The sequence below is a fragment of the Zeus faber genome (genome assembly GCF_960531495.2).
Source record: "Zeus faber genome assembly, chromosome: 19".
Lineage (NCBI taxonomy): Eukaryota > Metazoa > Chordata > Actinopteri > Zeiformes > Zeidae > Zeus > Zeus faber.
The window spans coordinates 13026805-13052619 of record NC_137206.1 but is presented as its reverse complement, the minus strand read 5'-3'; the positions used below and the strand labels follow the sequence as shown (position 1 = coordinate 13052619).

Genomic DNA, 25815 nt, shown 5'->3' with positions numbered 1-25815 from the left:
AGCAACAAACACCAAAAGCCTGCTACTACTCTTCTAAAGCTGTGCTCCAGGAATCTGTTGCACTTGGAAGACTCCACGGTCACTTGCTGGTTTTGTTCTCCTTCTCCAAGTTCTCCACCTCCCCTCCACTTAATCTTGAAGCCATCAGTTCCCCTGTCTGCTTCTCTTTAAATAAAAATGTAAAATATTCAGACCCTTTTTTTTTTTTAAAGCAGAATTAGAAGTTTCACAGTGCCTTGTGGATTTGAGTGTGTGTATTTTTCGAGGATGTTCAGATAGTGTGGTGGGGATACTGATCTGTGCACCATGTTTCCCTCACCGTTACCAGCCTAGATTTTGTTATTTTCACATTGTGCCTTATCGGCCTGGATAATCACCATTATGGAGTTTGATATTTAGTATTTTGTACAGTGCTTGTTATTTTTTGTATTTACTTTGCTGAGATGATGATGAGGAGTAAGTATTTCATGGCTACGGTGACGGTGATTGCTCGTGTCATGCACATGACAAGTAAACTACTTGAACTTGAACTATGTAAATGTCTCTAATTTAATGTTCAGCCCAGTTTTAACTACGTTTGGTAGTTTTAAAACTTCAATTCAATGCAGCCTAGTTTGTTTTTTCACTTACAGTTCCCAAAATTTCCCAACGTAACCCAACAATACAGAAACTGCTCTTCATCAAACACCCTAGAAATGAACGTATGAAACTGTCCATTTTGTGAGGGCTTCAGTTTGGGATGGTGATGTTCCATGAACAACAGGAAAGCCTGAGATAATAGCAGGAAGTAGAAATAGAGGAAATAACTTATCGCCCATTTGCTTTGTATCTGTGTGCGGGATTGTGTATTTGTGAGGCTTTGTTAGACAAAAAAAGAAAGTACGAAATCTTCAGTCTCTTCGTAAGATCATAGTCGTTTATAATCTAGCAGTGTCTTGCATCGCTCGTATATGTGTACAGGCCTGTGGGTGTGTATTTGTGAGTGTATGTGTACGTATATATATCCATGTACTTTTCTGTGCATCTGTCTGGGTCTCCTGTGTGTGTATGCAAGTGATATGTTTTTGTGTGTTCACAGCAGTTGGCCAAACCCTCTGTTTCCGCTTCCCCTTGCCCAGGTCTGTATGAGCTGCTGGCAGCGCTGCCCTCCCAGCTCCAGCCCCATGTCAGCGAGCCTGAGGACAGAACCTTCCTGCAGAATATGTTCGGGGAGAGGAGCCTCCACTCTCTAGTCAAGGTAAACAATAAAAACAAATGCACATTTCTCTTTTAAAAAGCTTGTGGGAAGTGAATGTTGATATTATGTTTTATTGCTGAGCCTCTCACCCTATGGTAAAGCTGAGGTTCCCTATTTTTTAACCCAGGTCTTGGGTTGATTGTTTATTTCCATAATTTATAACTCTTTTCAGCACAAATTATTCGAAAGCTTTACTATTGAGAAACACTTTGCTTAAGCCCCAATGGGACTGTAAAAAATGTTAAGGCTTTAAAAAAAAAATCTATATAGGAAACTCACTATATTGTCAGACGCTAAACTGGCGGTCTTTACATGTGACAAACTTTGCATCTTATCAGGTTTTCTGTGATTTACTGACTCTTTTGCACTTGTGCAAATCCGCTCTTTTGGCTCCATCTGGCTAATGCAAGAGAGAAGAAACGGGAAGTTCCGCCTCTTCCTACTGGCAAAAAGTTATTTTAAATAAAATGTGATATTACTGTTATTCAAAACATATCCAAAAATACACTGAGATGCGCGACTGTAATGGGAGGTTCCTGTTTCCTAAAATGCCTAAAATATTGCCCCGATGGACTGCATTGAAGCCCAGTGAGAGGCTCCTCAATAGTAAAGCCCTCAGTGGGTTTTTGCTGTGAACAGTTATAAATGATGGGTCCCAACATTTCAATCAGGCCTGGTTGAAAAACAGCAAACCCATCCTTTAATGCCCTTTCTTTGTTGGTCTATCTGAGACTCTCGCCAATATCATTCTCTTTCTCTGTCTTTCTGTCCCTCCATCCATCCATCCCTTGCATTGAGTTTATCTTTCGCTTAGATTTGCAAGCATTGAAGCGCGCGCACACACACACACACACACACACACACACACACACACACACACACACACACACACACACACACACACACACACACACACACACACACACACACACACACACACACACACACACAGACGCCTGCACCTTTCTCACTGCCATTCTGCCGCTGTGTTCCTTATCACATTACCCTTCCATCGGATCCCATTCATACTCCCAACATGAAGTTTTATTAGCATTCAGTCCCCCCATAACTCCTCTCTTGCTTGCTCCTCTGCTAGTGTGAATGTGCTTCCCACAGGAAGTCTTTGGCTGTGGCCTGATTCCTGCCCATTTAACTAGATAGCTAAGGTTAAGGAAAGGATGAGCACACCTGATATCTCTATGCTCTGGCAAACAGAATCATCGTGGTGCTAATGAGCGAACCACATGCCGTCTGCATGTCTGCTGCACGTATTTCAGCCCTACATAGAACGACAAAATGAGGAAGAATGGGCTTTAGGCCTCGTGAAGTTGTTTTTGTTTGTTGTGCTTTTATTGAATTGAATAAGCTAAGTGCCAAATTATTGAGCACTCCCAAAAGGTTGCTACTGCAACTGCTGGGAAAACCTATTCATTTACCATTTCAACATGATCGTATCATTTGTTTCTGGCCTTTCTCCCACCCAATTTCCAGGCGTAATAGAGTGTTTTATCATGCCCGAACATTTTAAATTACCCACCTGTTGGTGGTCTCCCTCCATCGTAGCTGCTTATTTCAGACACGATTGAGAAAAATGGACATAATTTCCCCCCTCCCTTTTTTTTTTTTTTTCCCTGTGCTGGCATGTTTGTTCAGGACCCAGGGTCGTAACGCACCAGAACGAGCGTGTAGAAACACCCGATTCACGGCATACCATAGACACTGAACTAAAGACCGGAGGTCGGTTCTCTGTGAAACCAGAAGGGTTTCATTTGGTGCCTGGCTTGTTATGGATGGCCAAAGAATAAGGGCTCTATAAGACAGATAATGATGGGCAGGGCCTGTGCTAGTTCAGGCTCTTATTCTCGTCAGCCACAAAGAAAACACACTGCATACTGTTGCGGCAGCTAGAATGATGTTAATAGAGGTGGCATTATGTTTCGAGGTGTTTAGCCAGGCCCTCTGGTAGGAGCACCCAGACTTCACCTGGTCTGTAAACGGTCTGTGATTATAGCTAATATTCATTTATTTCTTATGTTTTTCAATTTATAGCATGCTTGGCCATATTTACATAGCAAATGAGAGATAGCTGAGAGCAGTGGTTCTGAACTGGTCTAACCTCAGGATCGTGGTTTAATTTGTCCAAACTCCAAACATAATTTGAGGATTTGAACCATTCCAATTCCTTTCACAAAATGAAATAGTGCAGTGATCTGGAATTCTTGCAGCGCCCTTAAAAACACAAAACAAAAAGTGCAATAAAGGCAAAACCCCAAATATATGGTACATACTGTATATAGTAGAAAAAAAAATCCTCAGCTTCCAAAATACTATTTTATTGAGAGATTAATACAATACAATTAAACCTAATGATAACATCAGGGAAATAACAGCTTCAGCACTGAATTGCTTGGCTTTGACAGACAGTATATGCCGTGGTCTGCTCAAAATAGACCCGCGACCCAGTTTTGGACTGGGACCCACCAGTCGAGAACGACTAGATGAGCGGATAGGCTATCCCAGTGCAGTTCAATGTGGATTGTGTTTTGCATTATTTACCAGTGCAAATACGCCTGAATACATGTTCATCTCTGAGGTTCCAAGTTTAAAGCTCATATTTTGCCTCCGGAACACGTTCCATCAGTAAAGTATCCAGTTTTTTTTATGTATGATTAATTGAGGTAAGATAATATAAAACTTTTATAATCCCAGAGGGAAATTCAGGAACTATTAGGATGGATAAAGACGAGAGGATGTGATAAAGCAACGGGGAGAATAAGATGGATAGCAAGCAGACGGCAGGATAGGACTGACCCTGTGTGCAGCACTGATGAGGCAATGTGTGAAGACCTGCACTCTATGCCACAACTTCTGTGATAGCGGCTATACACATGGGAAAAGGTCCAAGGAGGGTTTGGAAGTGATTTTCCTCTTTCTCCGTCCAACTCCTCTTTCCCCCAAACACTTTTTTAGGAGAGAGCGAACCAATTTAATGATTTCAATAACCGTAACCGAGAGATGACATTTCAGACGAATGTCTTTGCGTTCCCTTTGTGCGCACCTGTGTTTCTCTCGTGCTCCCCTCCGATGATTTATCGTCTCAGATAAGGGAAGGCCATGGCACACTTCAGCTGCAATTCAATAAATATCAGCCTCGGTCTCCAGGCCGTTGCGAGCCAATCCACTTCTACCGCTACTGTAGTCATTTCAAAATGATCCAAGCCATTTTGCAGAATTTATCCCCTGGGTGAAGTTGAGTCATAATGCGAATGGCAAGTCCTGAGAGCCCTAAAACGGTCAAATGCATCACGGTAACATTAAAGTGCACCTTTTGTACCGAGATACGGCTTTTAATTGGACCCATTTTCTCATTCCCCACCATCCTACTTTCGAGTCCAGGGAAAACGGAGCTGCTTTTAGCGTCTCTTATCATTAGCATGGCGGCCTAAACGGAGAGGTTCCCCGAGCCAACTCAAGACAGGCTGAATTGTGTGTTTCCTCTACTTTCTACTTGGTACCAAGATGTGAGCCAGCCTGTCAGCTCAGGAAGCCAAACGGAGAGACGGGCAGACACAGGAGACACACAGAGTACAGAACAACCGTCTCGCCTTTCAGCGGAGCCCGGCAGACAGACGGGGAGCGCTCAGGTGAACATGGCTAACGTCAGTGGCACACCGTTAATAAAATCCTTAATCGTCCCTTTCCTCTCGAGCCCCACCACCAAGCCTCCGCAGATTCCACCACCTCCGCAAGGCCGCCGGGCCAGTACTTTGGTGCCGGCTAAACAGCAGATAGAAAACACACACATCATGTTAATCTGACAGGCTCAGCGGCCTAGGTCGCTCATATGGAAACACTCAGGCCTCACCTGGGTAATTATGGAGCATCGTTTGCTGGTCAGCCTGTCTGGGGAGAAGGAGATGGATCGGAGGAGGAGGTGTCAGAGACGGAGAGGGAAGAAGAGAAAGAGTGGGAGTAGAAAGCGCGGGGCCCACTGCAGACTCGACCAGACACCTCTCTCCCCTGTCTCTCTTCATCTGCCCTCGTCAGACAAGGCCGGAAGAGTCCCGAGTCGCTGCTAATCTGATTATGCCAGAGAGATGAAACAAATATTTTCTAATATCGTCTTTCAGCGGGGGGCCCCCGGGGCCCGTATAGGAAGGCTCGGCTCGGCTGACTTTTCATCGCCGCCGTGTCGGGCCCGATGTGGAACCAAATGCAAACAGCAGTGCGTACAGCAATCGCGGGTTTAAATGACACAGACACTTCCCCTCCTTTCAATTAAGGAGAGTGACTCATGTGTGCTTTTTATGAATTCCACCGCACTCACTGTTCCGCTGCCAAGTTCCTGCTCCACAAAAGCCACAGGAAATATAATACAACTTTCAATTTCCACCTGCCTCAGGTGTGGGACTCCGTCAAGACCAACTTTCTGTCAGCAGGCCCTCGGCCATGGGCCCCAGAGCTCTCTCATTTGTGGTCACTGACTTTTTCCTTTTGTTTTTCCTTTAATTTAGCTCTACTTGGATGCTAATAGGTACAGTGCAGCCACCTTGTTACCCGGAGTTATTTAAATCGGCTCGGTCTTTTCCTCAAATACCCCAGCCTTCAAGTTACATAAGCAAATTATTGTGGCCAAATCAAATGTTGGATTTTATTCTTTGGAGTTTTATTATATGATGAGTTGGATCATTTCTTAGTCGGGCCATTATAAATTATATATATACAGTGGGGCAAAAAAGTATTTAGTCAGCCACCAATTGTGCAAGTTCTCCCACTTAAAAAGATGAGAGAGGCCTGTTATTTTCATCATAGGTATACCTCAACTATGAGATAGAATCCAGAAAATCACATTGTCTGATTTTTAAAGAATTTATTTGCAAAAGACGGTGGAAAATAAGTATTTGGTCAATAACAAAAGTTCATCTCAATACTTTGTTATATACCCTTTGTTTGCAATGACAGAGGTCAAACGTTTTCTGTAAGTCTTCACAAGGTTTCACACACTGTTGCTGGTATTTTGGCCCATTCCTCCATGCAGATCTCCTCTAGAGCAGTGATGCTTTGGGGTTGTCGCTGGGCAACACAGACTTTCAACTCCCTCCAAAGATTTTCTATGGGGTTGAGATCTGGAGACTGGCTAGGCCACTCCAGGACCTTGAAATGCTTCTTACGAAGCCACTCCTTCGTTGCCCGGGCGGTGTGTTTGGGATCATGGTCATGCTGAAAGACCCAGCCACGTTTCATCTTCAATGCCCTTGCTGATGGAAGGAGGTTTTCACTCAAAATCTCATGATACTTGGCCCCATTCATTCTTTCCTTTACACGGATCAGTCGTCCTGGTCCCTTTGCAGAAAAACAGCCCCAAAGCATGATGTTTCCACCCCCATGCTTCACAGTAGGTATGGTGTTCTTTGGATGCAACTCAGCTTTCTTTCTCCTCCAAACACGACAAGTTGAGTTTTTACCAAAAAGTTCTATTTTGGTTTCATCTGACCATATGACATTCTCCCAATCCTCTTCTGGATCATCCAAATGCTCTCTAGCAAACTTCAGACGGGCCTGGACATGTACTGGCTTAAGCAGGGGGACATGTCTGGCACTGCAGGATTTGAGTCCCTGGCGGAGTAGTGTGTTACTGATGGTAGCCTTTGTTACTCTGGTCCCAGCTCTCTGCAGGTCATTCACTAGGTCCCCCCGTGTGGTTCTGGGATGTTTGATCACCGTTCTTGTGATAATTTTGGCCCCACGGGGTGAGATCTTGCGTTGAGCCCCAGATCGAGGGAGATTATCAGTGATCTTGTATGTCTTCCATTTTCTAATAATTGCTCCCACAGTTGATTTCTTCACAACAAGCTGCTTACCTATTGCAGATTCAGTCTTCCCACCCTGGTGCAGGTCTACAATTTTGTTTCTGGTGTCCTTTGACAGCGCTTTGGTCTTGGCCATAGTGGAGTTTGGAGTGTGACTGTTTGAGGTTGTGGACAGGTGTCTTTTATACTGATAACGAGTTCAAACAGGTGCCATTAATACAGGTAAGGAGTGGAGGACAGAGGAGCCTCTTAAAGAAAAAGTTACAGGTCTGTGAAAGCCAGAAATCTTGCTTGTTTGTAGGTGACCAAATACTTATTTTACCGAGGAATTTACCAATTAATTCATTAAAAATCCTACAATGTGATTTCCTGGATTCTTTCCTCCCATTCTGTCTCTCATAGTCGAAGTGTACCTATGATGAAAATTACAGGCCTCTCTCATCTTTTTAAGTGGGAGAACTTGCACAATTGGTGGCTGACTAAATACTTTTTTGCCCCACTGTATATAAATCAGTAAAAGCTCCGTGGTAACTAGAGATGTTCCGATACCATTTTTTTCCTTCCCACTACCAATTCCGATACCTTAATGTGTGTGTGTGTGTGTGTGTGTGTGTGTGTGTGTGTGTGTGTGTGTGTGTGTGTGTGTGTGTGTGTGTGTGTGTGTGTGTGTGTGTGTGTGTGTGTGTGTGTGTGTGTGTGTGTGTGTTTATAATTTTTTTTTAATAGCTGTATACCACTAACACTGTATGGATGTGATATGATTGCTATCATTGTTGAGGAGGAATGCCAAAGAACGTTCTTTTATTATCTAGTTTGACAGTCACTCATGACTGAAAAATTAACATCAATAAATAAATCCCTGAATAAATAACAATTCCTTTAAAAAGTGTGTGAAAATAAAGTACAGCCACAATTGAGTAGAATAAAATACGGTATTAAACCGTCGTGAAACTTAAAACTAAATAAATCTAGGAATACGTCCGGCACTGTTGCGACAGCGCAGTGTTCCGCTCCACATTAATGTTTGTGACAGTGGTTTTCTGTTGTGAAACTGTGTGGATTAAATGCATGAAGCTCTGACGACGGCTCCGGCCACAGTCGCCATTATTCGACATAACAATCATCACGTGATAAATGACGTGATATCGGATCGGTACATAGACCCGCACGCCCGCCGACGCCGCTGCCCGATCCAGTATTTTTAAGCTCCGTCGGAGGCATTTCCAAAGCTGGTATCCGTATCGGAACAAATCTAGTGGTAACAGTAATCAGGAGAGCATCCTGTGTAAGAATGGGTCGAGTTTTGCTTTGCCGTCCAGTAAGAGAGACCGAGACCGTGGAGTTTCAATCACCGAGCTCCTGGTAGACAAGCTCAGCCTATGTGGCTCCTAATCTTACCCTCGTCGTACAAGAGAAGTGCATCACCTCATTCTCCTTCCTCTCACACTCCAGCACCGAGGGATAATTAGTTGGAAGCCTCTGGCCCCACTGTAGAGACCTTCTGTGAGCTCCTGTGAGCCTCATACCCAACACGCGGCAATATAAACCGGCTAATCGTCTCTGGTGCCGGCCTCAGCCTGTAAGTCTATACTACCTCAGAGATCCACTCATACTGTCTGTGGTTAGCACGTCCTGCACCTCGGTCGCCTCTGAGATCTGTATTTATTATTTTAAGGGAACCAGAGCCCTTGTGGGGAGGTGAGCAAACACCTGCGGGCCCCTTTGTAGAAGGCAACCTCCATCCTTGGGGATAGGTGACCTCCATAGCCATCCCCCAGCCATTCTACCTTGGATAGTCTACTCTATACCCATTTAGAAAACTTGAATTATCCCAAAAAACACACATTAAGGGCTTTGACACGGTAGCAATCGTAAATTAAAGGCCATTATGGATTCGACGGTCGTTTGATACATCGATTCATCATGTCACTTATTCACAGAAAAATAAACTTACTGACACAAGCCTGACAGATATTTACGGTTTGAAAACCTCTGCCGTGTCCAACATAAATTCTTCTCCTAGCAACATTGCGTTCGGCACTTAGGCTAACCTCCAAAATATTTTTGTGAGTGTTTAATAGCGGAGCGCAGCATAAAGTCAAAAGATCATAGTCTGCATCCACAAACAAGCACCTCTGAATAGAGGTGGGCGAGCCAGACAAACAGAGGATGGATGAAGCCAAAGGCAGGGTTGTGATAAGGACAGATGGAAAAACTGAAGAAAATTCCCCTCCACAGAAGGCACTGCAGCGTGGGCTGTGAACTAATATCCTTAAAACTCTCATTATTTTACTAGTTGCGCATGCAGTAGGGAGACAAGGGCTAATAATTCACCAAACCCCTATTCTATCAGTAAAATGTCTGTATTGGTAATCAAGGAATTTCTCTTGAGTGTTCCCGCAACCATTATTCCAGGTCACTCCGGTCGACCCCTATTTCCATTTTCGTATTCCTCAGGAAAAAAATATATATATAAAGGACCCAAAGTGAAACCAGAAGGTCTTCACAATACGAAGCCAATCTTAATAGGACATGGAGCATAGGAGCAGAGTAGAAAATATGGAAAATAAGGTTTGTGGTGCCATATACTGTATTTACGACTCCCCGGTGTATCCAGAACCGCCCGAAGACATCATGCGGGCTCGCCCAATGGTTACCTGGAGTTTTAAAAGATTGCCCACCAAGATTTCTACAGTGAATCGTCTGCTACTTGAAAGTAGCAAATCGGTCTGACCCAAGAAGCCATGAATTTGTGCTGGCATTATTCCCTCAACCATATTTTAATATGGTTTTCAAACCCAGCAGCATCGATAAATCACTGGAATGACTTGCTTGTTTAATATATGCTCCCTGCCGAGTAGTTTGCTGGTGATGTTTTTATTCAGTGCAAATAAAGAAAGGTGATATTAGAAATTTGTCGACAATGTTTCAGCGTGTGTGTGTATGTGTGTGTGTGTGTGTGTGTGTGTGTGTGTGTAATGGTACTCCATACCCCAGCCAATCTTTTAATAATCAGCAGCAGTTCATAGCGTACCTCACACGTACCAAATTAATAGGTCTTCGTGGGGGAGCCCTTTCCAGGAGCTCTCCCAGGAGGACATCTATTATCTCACCAAATGATATGGCTGTCACAAACGTCTGCCCGGCTCTCGCTCTCAATCTCTCTCTCTCTCTCTCTCTCTATCTCTCTCTCTCTCTCTCACTCCCCCCCCCCCCCCTGCCCCGTCATGACATCTCTTTCTCTCATTCCCTGCATACAGCGAAGAGTCCGGCCGCCCAACCCTTGTGATCTCGGCAGCGCTCTATATTTTCTACGCTGCTCTGCAATGGAAGCCTGCAAAATTATTTTAAGATCCCAAAAAAGCTATTCCAGAACTTAAAAAAACAAATGAAAACAAATGATTCCTTTAGTGAAACCACCGGTGGTGCTGGTGGGGGAGAAGAGGCCATCGTTTTTGGTGAAATTTTGGTCATTGTAATTTGAGCCAGTGCAGTCAGTCAGTTGTTCCCTTGGCAGGGTGATGGAGAACGGTGCTGTCATCTCCAGGCTTGGGCAAAATACACTGCACACTGTCCAGTACCCAATACCCCTTCATGCCAGGGCCAAAACCGAGGTTCGACTGAGTAAAACGACCCGCTTTGTGAAAGGAGAGAGAAGCCTCACACTTTCCTTTTTCTTCTTCCTCTTTTTCTTCTTCTTCCTCAATAAATACTTCAATTGAAGGCTATTACGGCTTCAGCCATGCACGTCAGTCTGCACTTCACCTCCACATCCACAACTTTGTCCGGTCCAAGTGTTCTGGAACGGACCGAGCGATTGGGCCTGGGGGGATTAACAAATGACTTGTTACTGGATCTGCCCTCGTGACTGGATGTTGAAACAGGAGCAGAGGAAGGTCAAACCTGATCCGTCCGACATGGTGGTTTTTGGGCGGCGGACGTTAACCAGAGGCCTTGAGCCGCCCTGCAGGCCTCAGACAGTGCAAACACTATCCAGCACTGTGATATCCAGACTTCTCTCTCCATCAGTGCGCCGCTCCATCTTTTGAGCTCGCTCTCTCTTGCACGATCTGTCTCATTCTGTGCCAGAATTAAGTTCCTGTGTTGTATCTGGACGACAATTTATGAGACAGGCTTCTCTTTGTGGGCCATGCCTCAGATGATGCAAGCAGGAGACTTTCATTCACTCTCCACATGCTTAGATCATAACATTGAATTTGCTCACATGCAATAACGGTTATGACGCATTTGAATCATTTAATATGCCGGTCAGTGGTTTGTTAAAAATATCTATCTGGTCAAATGCTGCATAGTTACCATAACAGCCGTCCCAGTATTGATGAGGGCACCGGTGTCTTGAAGATGATGAAGATGGATGTTGTGTTTTTGCAGCAACCAGCCCCCTCTGGAAATGGTCTCTCGTTTCAAGCATTAACATCACCCCCAATTCATATCCACGATTCTTATCCATGTCTGTGTTTTGCTTCATTTTTTTTCTTGCTTTCCTTCTTTGGAGGTTTTGGTGTGTATTTTGACCCTACTGGGTATATTTGGAAGCAAACACAACCTGGCCGGTGGCCTCCGCCGGTGAAGAGCTCACACTGGTCCATTGTAGCATTTTTTTTTTTTTTTCTTTTGGACCCTGTGGACCCTTGAAGGTACACATTCATACATCTATTTTCTAAGTCCCTAATTCAGGGAGCTTTGCTCTATACCATTTGATTGCACTGAAACGGATTCTTTGGTCTTGTTTTGTGGAGAACAAACCTTTCTCTTCTGAGGAGCTTAGAATTTCTGTCTTTGATTTCTCTTTGAGTGTCCTGGATGCCCAAATTGCGCTCGGTACAAGCTAAGCCCTACCTGGCTGCAGCACACTGGTGTTCACTGTTACGTGGAAGCTTTTATTTATTTATTTTTATTTTCTGGCCACCTCCGCTGCTTGCCAGCAGCATTGCTCCCTCATAGTGCAGAGAAAGAGAAAGGGCTGCATTTTATTTTACTTTTTCTAAGAGTGGATAATGACTTTTAAATGTGCCACCACGTCACAGACAGACGTTTGGAAAGCATCCTGAGCTGTAAATAAAAGCATTTCAATCACGCAATTTGTTCGCAGTGTGCAGAGAGCAAAAAATTCCACAGTCGCTCAGTAAGCCGAGATGGTGGAGCAACTACCTAAGCAGATGTCACTGGGGCTGTGGTGTGTTTGGAAGCCACGGCCACTGGCAACCACGCTCTTCTCAGTTTCATTTTGTTTAAATAGAAGATATACTTCAGACAAATTAATTAACGTGGGGGTTTTTTTCTTTTATTTTTATTTTTTCAGGGTGTGGTAATTCAAGCTTGAGTGAGTATATGAAGCAGCACAGGTCAGAGATTTGTATCTTCAAATATGGTGTAGCTTCATCGCGTCATAGGCAACAGGTAACGCTGCAATTGATCAACACGCAACTCTGCAGAATCAGGACCATCAGGAGGTCTCGCTTTTTATCTCTTCTTGGGCATGTGATTTCTACTCTTAGCTCATGCTCATGGTTTCTGCAGTTCTCCGATGCGTCTTCATGGCCCTTATTTTGACAGAATTCTTGCAGGACCCATTTCTTAGCCGAGCAGACCCCCCCCCAGCCTTTTACAGACTACCTCTATGACATGTCTAATGTGCTGTGTTTTATAGGCGGGTAATGCAGGCTTTACACAGAGATTTAAACTTCAGCTCAAACCCTGAAACATGGTGGCTCCGTTGGCCAACATGAGCACTAAGCGGCCGTGATTTATTATGGGAGCCTTCCTCGGATAATTCAAGCTGACATGGTTGTACCAGTTTAAGGCCAAAAGTTGATCTGGAGTTTGGGGGCAGAGCAAGAGGTGCAAATTATGCAAAGACATTGAAGCCATAGTCCTTTTGCGTTGTTTCTCGCCGAACATTCGTAAAATCATTTCTGGATAGTGATGCTGTCGTATTTGGGTTTTTCAATGGAGTGACGTCAACCTTTGGAGCTCCATTATGTAGGGTTTCTCTCTCTGTTATGAAGGACAGATGATGACCGAAAGAGATCTCAATGAACCCACCTAGACTGGCTACAAGTGTGTTTTTCCCCCTAATCAAAACACACATATTTCAACTCGGGGTCCAAAAAACGTAGGAAAATATCCCATCAGGAATGTCATTCATTAGTGGGGACATAATCCGTTCCTGAGCACAGCATTCATTTTACATTACATTGCGCTGAGTGAAATTCCGTTGGATTCCTCCGAGCTGCCTCTGACATTGTCTTGATAACAAGTCAGTTCAAGGGCGGGGGGTGGTGGGGTGAGTAACTTTGAAGCAGATGTTTTATTGTGCGCGGCATCTGCTGCTGCTAACGAGATGACACAAAGCAAGCAGCTTTTTAGTCTCAGCGAGCGTACATCTCTGCCTGTGCCCGAGTGCACATGCTGATCTGACCCCACGGAGGGGACGACCAGCGGGACGGCCAGCTGGTCCGGTGGGCTACGCTGTCACTCTCTCCCCAGCCAGATGGCCCCAGTGTCCAGTCTTGTGCTGGAACAGCTTATAGGACATCCAGCTGGAGATCCAGGCCCGAGGCCCAGCTATCAGTCAGGCCTTTGGCTCCCCCCTTCGCCACGCCGGGCAAACGACGAGACAAGGCAAAGGGTGTAAGAAGGACGGTCGCCGCTGTCTCCTCTCTGATAGGATCTGACAGCAGCCCGAAAAATTGTCAGTGCAGCACAGCTGGCCTTTAATCACACACGGGGGAAATTGTGTTTGTGTGTATGTGCGCACGCTTATGTAAATGAATCCATCTCAACGCAGCTCCTCGCATCATTTCTGGTGTGACGGTTTAAGTGTTCTCATATGTGTGTATATAGGAGCAGAGCTGTACCCAAGTGAGGCTTACCACTTTCCATTTTACTAAGTCCCCAGACTATCAGTAGTCTAAAGTTGCAGTGCTGAGGCTGATAAGGAAGCATTTAGCCCGGCCGCGGAGGGGATTTGGAACCCTCACCTGGACACCAGGGTGTATCGAATGCATACTGGAAAACTAGATCTTTTGTACGGGTGGGCAAAGTGATCTCAAACGCTTAAGAGCCTTCTCGGAGAGTCACTTGAGATAGTCTGGAGTAACAGGGTTATGCGTATGTGGCGGAGCACGTGTGTCACTGTACGGAGTACCTGTGGGTCCGGGTGTGAGGAGTGCTGTGGATTAAAGCAAGCTGGGAATGCAGGGTCATCAGCGAGCAGGGTGGTCCCGAGCGCGAACACTCATATGCGAGCGTGCTCGCCGCTGTATATGTGCGTTTGATCCCCAGCCGCGGGGCCTCGGGTTGACCCCCCTCTCTCACTCGGTTTGTCTGACTCGCAACCTTGTCTTTTCAGATCCATGAATGTCTGCATCGCTACGAGGAGTGCAGCCCCACGCCCGTCCTGGAAAAAGCTGGGACTCTCGCCCGTGACGTAAGTTCAGACCTTGTTCCGTAGTTAAATCACACAATAAGCATACGTGATACAGACACTATCGCATACACACACACGCAAATTCATACACACCCTCTGCGTGCTCACTCTCTTTTTCTATATTCATATGTAGATACATATGAATATTCCACTTCTAAACAGACATACGCCGCTTCCACACAATCCTCGTGTCCAGCCTTAATGCTGCCAAATGAAACGTCCAGCTCCCCAGACGCAGACCTGTCATCTTCATTTTCTAAGAAACAAAAGAGAGAGGGCAAAGATTCTCGGAAGAAACAAAGACAGCTGGACGCATCCCAATGACGACGGGAGTCGGGAGGAAAAAATGCAGCGGGCCACATAAGATAGAAGAGTCCAAGTGAGAGAGTGAAAGCGTGACCGTCTCCCCCCGGGCCGGCAGCCACCGTTCATTTGTTAACCTGTCCCAGAAATGCCACCGATGCCGCCACACTGACAGTAACAGAGCGCCAACATGGCATTCTGTGACAGGTGGTTTCCTTCCACTGGCCCTGTTGCTCTCATCAAGCGCTGGAAAAACATGTAATCCCCCTTATTAACGAAAAATCCAGCCCCGTTGGTCAGTGGCCCGACATTTGTTTCAACATCACTCGCTGACATCATCAGCATCCACTCAAACGCAAAATGTGCGCACGTAATTGTGCACGCGTGCCTTTGTGTCCGTTACAAAAGGACACACACACACACACACACACACACACACACACACACACACACACACACAACCCCCCCCCCACACACATACACACACACACACACCTGTGTAAACCTCCAGTCCAGCTCTGCGTGGAAAGCGGAGGCGAGGAAAAGCCCTCGGTTTCAGCGGTGTGTGGGTTTTGTTTGAAACCTCTGGCTCTGTTTACCGTAATCAAAGTGCCTCCGACTAGATTCCCCCCCTCTTCCTTTCCAAGCGGTGGCCATACATCATCCTAATTAGTCCTGAGTCCAGCACTAGACAGGAGACAAGGGGTGACGTCCTTCCAGTCAAGGCAGCGGGAGGGAGAGACTGAGAGAGCGTGCAGAGTGTCGATCTCAGGAGAGAGACAGAAGGAGAGGAAGACAGAAACAGAGGAGTCGACGCTGCGGTCCTTTTCGTGATCCGGCCGATGAGCTGCTCTCCGAGAGAGAGAGGGGAGACGGAGCCATCAAGTTCCACCCTGCACGGGTCCATCCTGCCACCGATACAGAAGCTCGACAACAAGAATCCCAGTTCAGGAGTTCAGGAAGAACTTCCCCTCTGTTTCTTTACCCCCGCCTCAATAAGATTTGAGGATCTTACTCTTTTTCTTGCCATTTTCTGTCAAATTACAGGCTTGAAAATTAAAATTTACACTTGGCGTTAAATGCTCCGGGAACAGTCTCGCCGGGATTATCAGGTATCGGGCGGAAAAAAAGCAAAAAAAAAAAAAGCAAAAAAAGCTGGTGACTGGTGTATCAAAGCATCCCCTTGAACCCCTTGAACCCCCCCCCCCCCACACACACACACACACACACACACACACACACACACACTCACACCCCACCCTCTCCAAGGCTACCAAGAGAGATTGCAGAGTGTTTTCAAAGAGGGATCGCTTTTCACCCGCCTTGACGCACTCCAAATGGAAGCCATTGAAGTGGTGGCAGCGAGGGCAGTAAGTAAGGGGGAAGGAGCAGACGTACAGTTAGGTGAAATTCATTTTGAGCTTGGGTTTCGGGTAATGGAGGCGTAATATTTATATCCTAACACAAAATGACACGTTGACCCCTGTCTGCCCCACCACCCCACCCCCACGCCGCCCCCCTCCGATAGTGCTGTCTAGCACGTGCAAAGCAAGGGGACTGTCGAAATATACCATATTGCATAGATTTCAAGATGCAACACTGCTCTCTAATTGTCTTGAGCCGGTGCTTATGTGCACCCGCATGCACACGTGCGTGCACTCGCTCTAGCTCTCATTATGTCTGAAGCGCATGCAGACATGCCACTTTCCCTCCTCGGCAGAATGTAATGTGCCACATAACATTAATCCCGAGGGGGCAAGTGAACCTCAGATGTGAGCTGGCTCGGCGCAAGTCATGCTCCGCCTGTGCTTTTATCAACCCTGTCAAAACCTCGCCGAAAAAGAGCAGAGCGCTCTCCGCAAACGAAGCCACATCAACGGCACGCCGAACCCTGGCGGCTTGTTCGGTGTCGGTCTCCATTTCCAAATCAGCGTCCATCTCTACCCGAGCCCATGTGCCCCCGGACAGCTTTCAGACTTCTTTCCCTTTCTTCTCCTCTAACCCCAAGCCTCCCCCACCACCACCACCAATACCAGCACTGTCGCCACCGCCCGCCCTCCCACTTACTCCGTATTGGAGGTTTTTCGCTCTTCTCCACAAGAGGGAGTTAAAGAGTGCACCCCGGATAATGCTGTTGTCGTGTTGTGACGGAGAGAGAGAGAGAGAGAGCGAGAGAGAGAGAGAGAGAGAGAGAGAGAGAGAGAGAGCGCGCGTCAGGTGGCTCCTCAATGCTCCCGAACAGAGTAATGCCTCCTCGGCCGCTTCCCCATTGATTTACACAAAATGATTTATGTTCCTTGAGTTCCTTGTGAAACCCAGACAAGGGACCGTCAGAAATGGGCCCTTTTTCATTGTTGGTTGTAAGAAGTAATTTAAGAACCTAGAAAATTCACAATGAAGGCTTGGTATTGACACAAGCATTCCGAGAGACAGAAACACACAAAACACGCTGAGCTTTTGGCCTTTTGACTGATGCTTAAGAGCCTCCTTGCGACTCTTGTTTCTTTCATTGCCCGTCTTCAATTTCAACTTCTGCGCCACCAAGGGGATGTTTCAATGTCCCTGTTAAAGTATATTATGATCTCCACGGGCTTTGCGCGCCGAACCAAAGTGCATATCCACATCGCGTAAGTCAAGCGTAAGGCTGAAGGGTTCCTGTCACATTAACCTACACTCAACCTTCTCCACACCAAACTTTGGACGTGTATGGACGGTTAGACACTGTGTACCAGCATGGACCCGCAACTAATGTTATCAACTTCGTCTGTGTTTACCCCTCCATGGCATGTCAAAATCTCTGCTGTGAAAAGGGTCTGCACACATTGGTCACTGTCACCTTGGATTTTCTTGGATTTTTTTCTTTGGATTTCTTGGATAAACCAATGGGCCCTCTGCTGCTTGTGTGCGTGTGTGTGTGTGTGTGTGGAGGCAATGACAAAATGACATCTTGGGCGATTTATTTATTTATTTATTTTCACAAATTAAATCCGCCGAGCGTCTGGTCACAGACAGCTAAGGCGAAGGGGGGGGGGGGGGGGTGAGCATGACGGTGGAAAATCTGACTCCAACCGAGAAGACGGCTGTGAGCGCAGCATGTCGTCGAACATGCCTCGTCTTTCCTCCCCCGCTGAGTTATGGGACAAGGTGCCTTAATAGGACTATATGAGCGACAGGAAATTTATGGTTCTTCCCCCGCCCCCCCCCCGTTTGTACCTTCATGGCTGCTAAGAGCTTGGCAAAGAGATGACGGATGATCGTATCAGAGCTGGAGATGCTCCCTCACTAAAGACTCTGACCCCCAGCTCATCTTTCTTGAGCCCGACTACTTTGTTTAACTGTATCCTCCAGCTCTCTCAGCTTTCTTTTTTCCTCCTTTCTACTCTGTCTTTCGCTCTCACATTCTTTCCCGGCCTTAAGGTGGTTTCCTTTGTCTTCCCTTACACTGTCAAGGACCCCTTTACTCTCTGTCCGTCTCATGAAATCATCATCATCCTCTCTCTGTCTCTCTCTCACTCTCTCTCTCTCTCTCTCTCCCTCTCTCTCTCTGATCCTTGCAGAGCCTGTGCGGCGTGGCATCCCCTCAGACTTGATTAAGTGAATTAGCGCGGGGTTGAACGAGGGTTCACGAGGAGTAACCTTGACGTAGCGGCCATCCGTTAGCCACGTTCCCCGGCTTCCCTTGGGGGCGAGGGGGGCGAGGAGCGTCTTGCAGAGGTTGTGGTCGGAACAAATTGAAACTTTCCCCCGCCCCCACACTCCCCCGGCTCTCGGCCCGCCACGACCGCAACGCCAGGTGCACTTGTCAGGAGCCAAGGGGACACAAACCCATCCCCCTTGGACCGCTCTCTGACCCTTAGTCACCCCCTGCTTTCACCTCTCCCTCACCTCTCCTACTCCCTCACCCTCCGCTCCCCTCTCTCTCACCTCCTCCGTCTCAGTAGGGGGGGTCATTAGTCAAACAAACAGTATGATTTGAGCCACACAATCAATGGGGTGTGGGGTGGATGTAGTGCTGCAACTCTGACCCCTCATCTACTCCCAGTGGTGCTGCCCCTCTAAATTCTGTTATGCACCACCTAAATAACACATTATTATTGTAGATTGTACTTAAACATATTATTCATTAGGTCTATCTCTGAAGCAAAAATATGCCCTCGAACTCCAAAATCACACGGTGCAGAAAAGGGTGCGAGGAAATTATGAAAATTATTCTTGTAGATATGCGAGTTACATTGGGAGGAGGATGCTGAGGATGGAGCTGCCAGGAAAGAGGAAAAGAGGAAGGCCAAAGAGAAGGTTTATGGATGTGGTGAGGGAGGACATGCAGGCGCTTGGTGTAAGGGAGGAAGATGCGCAGAACAGAAGGTATTGGTATGATAAACCAATGGTCGCTGTGGCGACCCCTAACGGGAGCAGCCCAAAGAAGAAAAAGATTCTTGCAGATAGCTGTTAAATCTAATTTGTGCTTTTTTTTTTTAAGTAAGTCCACATGTAAATGTCTGTGAATAAGGCCTGTTAAGTGTTCAATGTTTGCTTAGTCGTTAAACAACATAACAAAAGCCATAACAAAAGCCAGTTATGCATTCCTACACTTTGGTTTGCCTTTTGGGACCATGGCCCCAACCCCCCCACCCCAGTTGAGGCTTTTCTTCGCTCAACATGCACCGCCAATATAACCTCTGGGTTGCCCCCTTACCCCATACATAGCACCACATGCACTGTATGTGGCCTTGTGGACACATGTTGATGTACGCAAACATACATACCACACATTCTTTCAATTATCATACCTGCACTCTATTGAAATTAAAGCCTTCACAAGTTTGTGTTTGACTAATCTGCTCCATCACTCGCTCATTTTTACTCCAACACACACACACACACACACACACACACACACACACACACACACACACACACACACAGTAGCCATACGGGTCACACACGCACAGACGCAAGCTGTGATTTTGGCACGAAGAGGAGGGTTTGTAGAAGCCTTGTGATTTTTCACCCGCCTTCGTCGAGCAGATGTCACCTCCCTATCCTCCGCAGTCTGACACAAGCGGATCTTTGTATGCGGCTGCGAGGTGCTCCTCTCCACATCCAGGATGTGGAGGACAGCCCATAAATCACCGTCCCTCTGCCCAGGGAGAGGAGTAGCATGGATTGAGCTTGTGGATCACAATCTGAACCCCCCCTCCCCCGCCCCCTCCAAATAGAGGCTGTACAAAATATGCCTACTCCAAACCTACTCCATCAAGGCATGATGTAGGCATGCAGGTTATTTCCAAAGGGAGTTGACCCGGCTGCTTCTTGTCCTCCGTCATATTTTCCTGGACACCACCCGAAATTAAAATGCAGCGAGATAATTTAAGGTAATTTAAGACAAAGAGCAAAACAAAAGGTTATTGGATTTCAGTTGATCTGACAGGTTTCGAAGCACGGTTGTGATTCTCTTGCCTTAATTGTCGTTTTTTAGAAGGATCACGATAGGCGAGCAAACTCTGGACACCACACACACGCACAGAAGTCTTGAGCATACAGTTTTTTGGACATCTAAGGATAACTCGATATGAACTTTGTTATGATAATAGTCTGCATTTTCTTCTCCAGTGCTTCGGCGCTGTTGCCACTTATGTTATTAATTAGCCAGTGGCAGTGTTTTAAAAATTGGGATTGCCATTTGGACACAGCTACCCAAGTCAATTATAATTCATCTGAGGATACTAGAGGAATCTAACTAATCGTACATATCTCTCTCTCTCTCTCTCTCTCTCTCTCTCTCTCTCTCTCTCTCTCTCGCCCCCCCTCCCCCGCCTGTGCATTGTCTAGTTGTCGGAGGAGCTACAAGGGAAATCAGCCAACGGAGAGATCAGAGAACTGCTGAAGCTGCTGGCCAAACCCCACGTCCAGGTGAGTTTAACCAAGTCGGAAATATATATTTATTAGGTAATGAATTTTAAGAAACTGTATCTGTATATTTAATAAAGGCTTTTTGAATCTGCGGAGATGTCTGGCGGTCCGTCAGAGGCCTCCAGGGGTTTCAGACGGCGTTGTCTCTCTTGAGTGACAGATGGAAAGTCCTGATATTTAATGCACGGTCGTCATGCTCATGGAGGGGGTGCCAGAAACAACAGCTCACACACACACACACACACACACACACACACACACACACACACACACACGTTTTACACTCAGACACATTCGGTTTGCCTGTCTCTTTTGTGTTGAACAGCAGCGGCCTCAGCCAACAAACAGCTCAGGAGAGAAGCTTGTCGAAGCAAGTCGCAGCCAGAACGCCTAAGTTCTGGAAGCAAGTGTGTCTGGAAGTGTGGTCGCCACGAGTGTGTGTGTGCTTCACACACCTGGGCATAAGACACGTCTCTGTCAGTAAGCCTCCTGTTAATAACTAGATGCGTATATATGTATAGTTATTGGCGTGGCCCCGAGGTCTATCCATCCAAGCACAGGGTTTGGGAATCTCATCAATCCTACAACTGGACGGCTCCAACAGAGGAAGGGAACTACGTGACAAACTGGAGAGGATGAAGAGAGCGGTTCCAGTGTGTAAACCACCGCGCCCACACCCACACACACACTCGCTTTAAGTTCTAGGGGATCCTGTTCGATTTGGTCAAGATCCTTCTTCCTATGGCTGCCGCAGTCAGAGCTGCACCTTGTAGCCACAATCTCAGCACTTGACCTCTGCATCTCCACGTATGTCCCTCCTACCCTGACCCCCCCTGAAGTCCCCCTGCTCTCGTCGGAAGGTGCAGATTTGAGAACACCGCCGACGCGTGCGTGACCATGTGGTGAAACGGCGCCTGCATGGTTAAACACCCGTGCAGGATTGCTCGAGCAGAGACTCGGCCCCGACTGCTTCGCGGTTCCACTGCCTTTACACGGGGAGAGATTTAATTGCAAAAGACACAAACCTTCTGGAGCTTTTGACTCTTCTCTCGACGCAGTCGCACGGCACAGCTGGCCTCTCTTTCCCTTCTCTGTCTCTCTCTCTCGCGCTCTCGCTCTCTCTCTCTCTCTCTCTCTCTCTTTCCCTCTCTCATTCTCTGTGTCTCTCGGTGTCTTTCCTTCTTCCACCCATCTACTCCGTCCGTCCAATGGGGCACTTGATAGCACACCAGCCCGGTCCACATGTAAATCACAAGGCTGGGAGTGTAAAACACAAGCAGATGGCCGCCACCTTTTGAATGGCGTCTCTGTGCGATAGTAACTGTATCACTCTCAATTATGGCTAAAATGATCCATTCCCGAGGTGGGGACATAAATCAGGCTCTTTAAAAAGCGCCCGGCTCTCTTTCTTTGCCATTTCTCTCCATCTCCAACTTCCCTCTTTTACAACTCGCACATGAGAAAACAACGTTCTCCCATACAGCCAGACTAATATTGACAGTGATGAAAGTAGCAATTATGATGGGCGCCTGTTTCCGCCAGTGTATTAGTGTGCATGTGTGTTTATGTTTGAGTGTTTGCGCGTATGGAGGTGTGTGTAGGCATGTATTTCTGCAGATGTGCGGGATTTTGTGGGGAGGACCGGTGGACAGAAGGCACAGCAGAGGGTGCCCCCCCCCTGCCCCTGGCAGAGCCTGGGCCACGGCTGAAAAACGTAGTGTGTTGTTGGTGGACGGGGCCGGCGGGGTTGCGGGGGTGGGGGCTCTTTAATGAGAGTCCAATGCCAGGAATGTACGGCCAGGTTTGTTTGGACAAGCCCAGTGATCTGTTTTTCTAGGATCCCTATTATGTCTAATGAACACAAACACATGGACTCGTGAGGTAGCAAGAGAGGGAGGGTTCGGCTCTCTCTCTCCAGCTCTTTCTGTCTTTTCTGTCCCCCTGCATCCTGCAAAGACTATCCATCTTTTCTTCTTTCTCTTGTCTTTCTCTTTCCTCCGTCTCTTTCCTACATACGATGCGGAGCTGATGCTCGGAAATAGCGCAAGATTCAATTTGTTGAGTCGGAGGCACCGACACAGAGGGATCACGGAGCCTGCCTCGCACTGACGCAGGAAGAAGGACTTCCACACAGAAAGCTACGTGTGTGGGTGTGGGGGGTGGTGCAGAGAAACGTGCACATTCTTGTTCCAGCGTCTTGCTGGTGTCGGTGGTCACCAGCAAGGGCCCTGTGCCATGTGCTACCTATTAGCACGCAGATGTTATTGCTACTTTGAAGGGGTGGGGATGATTTTTTTACAAGGCATTGCCCGTGGCCCTGATCTGGGTCTTTCGGGGACGGCTGCAAGGGAGAATGTGGTGGGGGCCCATGTCAGACCGGAGGAAGCAGTAAGCAACCATGATGTGAGGACACCATGATGAGAGGACACTCAGAGGTCAAGATACGAACCTTAATGGATAGGGATCCAAGGAAACTTCAAATGGTTGAGCAGGGGTGTTTTGAGCTGAGGGGGTTGTAGGTGTCTTAAAATAAGTAAAATATTGGTAACGAACAACAGCAGTCTTGTCTTTTCATTGCACGTCTGCCTATCTATTCATTGTTTCTCTCTCTCTCTCTCTCTCTCTCTCTCTCTCTGTGTGTGTGTGTGTGTGTGTGTGTGTGTGTGTGTGTGTGTGTGTGTGTGTGTGTGTGTGTGTGTGTGTGTGTGTGTGTGTGTGTGTGTGTGTGTGTGTGTGTGTGTGTGTGTGTGTGTGTGTGTGTGTGTGTGTTTATGGAAAGAAGAAGAGAGCCCAGGGATTTTGTCTGTGCACGTGGGCTGTGCGTACATGTCCATATGTGCATGATTCATCCAGATCATTTTTTTAAGACAAAGGTAAAAAATTCAAAGCTTTCTTTCCACAAACCCAGGATGTTTAGATGGAGATCTCACTGCCTTGCATTAAAAGGATACTGGGGTCTGCTTCGGCATGCCAGACCCAGAGAGGTTCTGATCTCACCACATTGATTGGCACCTGGTTGACCCAAACGTTGTCACCAACCGTATCGGGTGCTGTGACTGACAGCGCAGTCCCATTAGCAGGCCCGCGACACCACACGGCTCTGACCTCAGGCTGAAACCCCCCCCCCCCCCCCCATACAAAAACCTGCCCGTTCCTTTTCCGAGATCGCCTACGGCTGAGTACGGTAGCTTTCACCAAAGCTGTTTTTTTTTTTTTTTTGTTTTTTTCAGAAAAACTCTGGGAACCTGATACAGCGCCACATTAAGAGAGTCTTCTCTCTCACCAGTCCGCATCTCCTCGCTACAAAGGGAGGGAGCAGACCAAAGCAAAGAAAAACGAGAAAAACTGATGGCAGCTGCGAAATCAGCAGCGTTCCTCTACAAATATTTGCACTGTAATATTTTATCCCGGAGCTGAGACTGATGTATGCTGCTTTCATTTAGTGGCCAGAAGAAGAATTCTCCTCGTGACAGAAGTGTGTGTGTGTGTGTGTGTGTGTGTGTGTGTGTGTGTGTGTGTGTGTGTGTGTGTGTGTGTGTGTGTGTGTGTGTGTGTGTGTGTGTGTGTGTGTGTGTGTGTGTGTGTGTGTTTGCGCATCTGTGGTGCTGAGAGACATGGATTGTGTCATTACTGACCTTAAACACACTTAAAAGGCTCTGGAGGACCGTGAACTCTTCATCCGCAGCCTGACAAAGTGCTATAAACGCAATTTATTTATTACATCTTACATCCAGTGCTGCTTTGGCATCCTGTTCAAACCCTCGTCTGCAAACACTTCTGGTTCATTCCAGCTTTCCGACACGCGGGGTCTGCGAGCCGAGTACCATGAAGAGAGGAGGCTGCGTTCCCACTTGCCCCAATGCAACGCACTGCTTCTATTTTTAGGCACCAACTGACATAAATGTTATGCCTTGTTTTGGTTTTTATTATTATTCATCTATTCATTTATTTATTTGACTCACTAAAAACCCAGAATGTGCACGGAACAGGGAATTGTGAAGAGGAAAGAGAGGAGAGAAATGGAATTATTAATGAAGAAAGGGAAATGTTTGAATTGGATTGGAGGGAAGAGGAGAGAAGTTCAATTAACAGGTTGAAACGAGAGACAAATGGAAAGTGTGCGAGATTGCGTGGCTGCTTTGTATATATGTGTGTGTGTGTGTGTGTGTGTGTGTGTGTGTGTGTGTGTGTGTGTGTGTACATGTACATGTGTGTGTGTGCGTGTGTGGGTGTGTATGCCGTGTGTATGCCGGTCAGCCTGGGTCCCAGTGGATCCCAGCCACAGAGCGCCGGTTGCCTCTCCTCCTCCCATCTGCTCCCAGTTAGCAACATCTTGAACGCTGTACTTGCAGCGTGCTCCCATGTCATAAAACACACCGCTCCTCTCCTCCGTCTATCCTCCTCCGCCCCCTCTCCATGTCTGTCTCTCTCTCTCTCTCTCTCTCTCTCTCTCTCGCTCTCTCTCTCACTCTCCCTCCATTTCTTTTTTGTCTGACATGTGGTGGAAGATGTTTTTCTCGCCCGCTCTCCTCCTCCTACCCACGGAAAAAGCTGCGCGCGTCCAACTGCGTCTCGGTCCGGACACGGAGTCGTTAAATAGTTTGAAAAATGAACGCTCTCAATGGCATCCTTCTTGTCTCCGTCCCTCCGTCTCATTTTTATGCCTGCTCGTGAACCTGCGAAATATCAGAGGCGGCTGAGAACTTCATTACTTTGACTCAAGCTGAAACAGCGCGGAACATCATCGCTTTCGGCAAGAAGAATGGCAATCCCAGGAAAGGGTGGCCGTTGGAAACGGTCGTGATGGGGACATACCTACACGTTCAAACACACACACACACACACGTCCATGCGCACACACACATACACACACGCATTGTTTTGTGAGCGATGGTCTGGGGAGAATTCTTAGTGCCTTTAATCAGAGAGATGTATGGAGCCCGAAAATTGGCCCTAATGACAATTAACACATGTAGCTAGTGGATGAGGCTCCTAAACACTATCAAATCCATCACATTGTGCTCAAGGCCTCTGTCTTTCCTCTGTCCAGCTCAAAGAGAGAAAACCGACTGTACTTACGACAGCATTATACTCGCGTT

At 47.0% G+C, this 25815-nt stretch overlaps 1 protein-coding gene across 1 annotated transcript in view; it reads left to right on the top strand.

The window, feature by feature from the left end:
* mpp7a (MAGUK p55 scaffold protein 7a) overlaps nt 1–25815 on the top strand; it is a gene marked incomplete at its 5' end in the record, with an annotated part of 96171 nt that overhangs the window by 11767 nt on the left and 58589 nt on the right. The window contains 3 exons of the mRNA XM_080019913.1: nt 1119–1237; nt 14423–14500; nt 20636–20716. Of these exons, the coding sequence (XP_079876039.1) occupies nt 1119–1237; nt 14423–14500; nt 20636–20716 (278 nt within the window). The remainder of the gene's footprint in view (nt 1–1118; nt 1238–14422; nt 14501–20635; nt 20717–25815) is intronic.